At 37.9% G+C, this 2,823-nt stretch overlaps 1 protein-coding gene across 2 annotated transcripts in view; it reads right to left on the bottom strand.

The window, feature by feature from the left end:
• Positions 1 to 2,823, bottom strand: part of LOC106881868 (inactive peptidyl-prolyl cis-trans isomerase FKBP6) — a 46,147-nt gene that overhangs the window by 3,832 nt on the left and 39,492 nt on the right. For both annotated transcript variants that reach the window (XM_052978050.1, XM_052978051.1), the window contains 3 exons: positions 1,978 to 2,087; positions 1,314 to 1,405; positions 536 to 605 (listed from right to left, as the gene is read on the bottom strand). In XM_052978050.1, the coding sequence (XP_052834010.1) occupies positions 536 to 605; positions 1,314 to 1,405; positions 1,978 to 2,087 (272 nt within the window). The remainder of the gene's footprint in view (positions 1 to 535; positions 606 to 1,313; positions 1,406 to 1,977; positions 2,088 to 2,823) is intronic.

Genomic DNA, 2,823 nt, shown 5'->3' with positions numbered 1-2,823 from the left:
AACTACTGTTATATGTATGAGACAATGAAGGGAACCTCTACAGTGTAGCTAGACCTGGTAGAAATAACAACCAAATCCCCCTCAGATCACACCCTACTGTTATATGTATGAGACAATGAAGGGAACCTCTACAGTGTAGCTAGACCTGGTAGAAATAGCAACCAAATCCCCCTCAGATCACACCCTACTGTTATATGTATGAGACAATGAAAGAAACCTCTACAGTGTAGCTAGACCTGGTAGAAATAGCAACCAAATCCCCCTCAGATCACACCCTACTGTTATATGTATGAGACAATGAAGTGAACCTCTACAGTGTAGCTAGACCTGGTAGAAATAGCAACCAAATCCCCCTCAGATCACACTCTACTGTCTCAAAAACCTTTCTCCTTAGGTCTGACCTGGGTGGATACAAACCACAAGCAACTAAGCATCACCAACACCGCCAACAACAATACGAGCAGCATCATCATCACCAATGCCATCACACCACCATCCTAACCATGACCACCACCACTAACACCCAGCCACTCACCTTATGTAGTCCTTTGTACTCTTACAGAATTCTTCACTGACTTCTTCTTCATTTGGTTGGGTTTTCTTGGCTGAAAGAAGATATTCAAACACATCATCATCATGATTGTCATCGCGCTCATAATCATCATCACCATGTACATAATAACACTTCCTATCAGTTACGATCAGAAGCCACGAAAGCCACTGCCTGGTATGGCATCTGGGCCTTTATCATTATTATTATTATTATTATTATTATTATTATTATTATTACTATTATTATTATTATTATTCAGTAGTTTTATTTTCATAACGTGCTTTCACTTCACTACCGAGCGCAGCTCTGTGCGCCTTGGGTATGTGCTGTGGTTTGCTGTGATGCTCTTATGGTTACTGTATTGAAAGTGTTTTGCGTAGGATGTGTGCAGTACCCAGTAGTGCAATTTTCTGTATGTTATATATATTTGTAAGTCCTGGTATTTTTGTTATGTATTTGTCTGAATATTTTTTTATTATGCCTAAGGCACCTACTATGATAGGAATTGTTTCTGTCTTTAGATTCCACATTCGAGTTACCTCTATTTCCAGGTCTTTGTATTTTGAAAGTTTCTCCATTTCTTTTAGAGAAACGTTGTCATCTGCTGGTATTGATACATCAATTAGAAAATTATTATTATTATTATTATTGTGTTGCTGTAACTCTAAGACTCCCTGAAAAGAACAAAGCCCAGACAAATCTCAAAATAACAACATAAACACCAACAAAAGCAAAAATAGAAACAAAACAAGGAACTTACTCTTCTGATACTGGATCGGTTGGTCCTTGGCAAGGGTCGAAAACATTTTTTGGTACATGTAGGATTCGACGAGTTGAAATTTTTCTCTATCACTGAAAGACGTAAACATATTTCATTGCAATTGGTTTGGTTTGTCTTCAAGAATAAATTTTAGTGAAACATTTTGAAATATTCCATCTCTCCTGCCTCTCGCAGACTTAAATTATACTGGATCTATCTATCAATCTATCTACCTATCTATCTGTCTGTCTGTCTATCAATCTATCTGTCTGTCTGTCTATTTATCTATCTGTCTGTCTATTTTAACTATCTGTCTGTCTGTCTATATATATATATATATATATATATATATATATACACACAAACATATATAAACACGAACACATATATACACACATCATGTATGCACATACACAAACATACATATATACCGACATATATGTATACAAACACGAACATGTACATATGTATACACACATCACAAACATAGTACATACATATATACCCATGCATAACATACACACACACAGGTGTATTTGAAAGAATAGAGAATAGAAGATCTCAAAATTCCATTTGTTATGTTTTCTTTACAGTTGTTTCAAAAAAATTACATACAACCATCATCAACTATATAGCTACTACATAATACACAATTATCACTGACCTTTTGATCTTCTGAATTTCCTCCAAGATAACTTGATCCTTAGGGAGTAGTTTATGTGCTTTTGCCAGGTTCCGAAGGGCTTCAGAGAAATCTCCAAGCTTATGTAATGCCTGGTGGTGGTTGTGGTGGAAAGAGAGCAAAAAATTAGATGGCTTTCAATTTAATCAATACACAAATAAACATTACTGAGTGTGTTTTTCCCAAATGTAGACATTGCCTTTCGTATATATTTTTGGCATTAATGGTCACAAATTGCTCATCTGTGCATGTGTATCATCATCGTCATTTAACGTCCGCTTTCCATGCTAGCATGGGTTGGACGATTTGACTGAGTACTGGTGAAACCAGATGGCTACACCAGGCCCCAATCTGATTTGGCAGAGTTTCTACAGCTAGATGCCCTTCCTAACGCCAACCACTCAGAGAGTGTAGTGGGTGCTTTTACGTGCCACCGGCACGAGGGCCAGTCAGGCGGTACTTTTCAAATACAGCAAATTACCACAACTCCCGGTCCCTTGTCATTTCATAGAAGAATCAAATAATAAGGGTTTACGTACAGGTGCACATGGCAACCCCCAATTCTTCAGTGACCATAAACAACCCCACCCACTGCCTACAAGAGAGTAAAAAAAAAAAAAAGGATAATGACAACCAACTTCCAACATACCTGTCCCAATCTAAAGTATGCTTTGGCGTTGTATCGATCGAGCTGTAGAACTTTCCGGCAATAAGTGACAGCTCTGCTGAAACGGGAGAGCTTCAGGCAGCACAGTGCCATGTTCAGTTGGACTACAATCATAAGTTCCTTGTAACGTTTTTCGTCTTCGTCTGATTTGAGGTGAGCAC

This window comes from Octopus bimaculoides, chromosome 30 (genome assembly GCF_001194135.2).
Source record: "Octopus bimaculoides isolate UCB-OBI-ISO-001 chromosome 30, ASM119413v2, whole genome shotgun sequence".
In the NCBI taxonomy this organism is placed as follows: domain Eukaryota; kingdom Metazoa; phylum Mollusca; class Cephalopoda; order Octopoda; family Octopodidae; genus Octopus; species Octopus bimaculoides.
The sequence above is the reverse complement of the archived record's forward strand: the minus strand, read 5'-3'. Positions and strand labels throughout refer to the sequence as shown.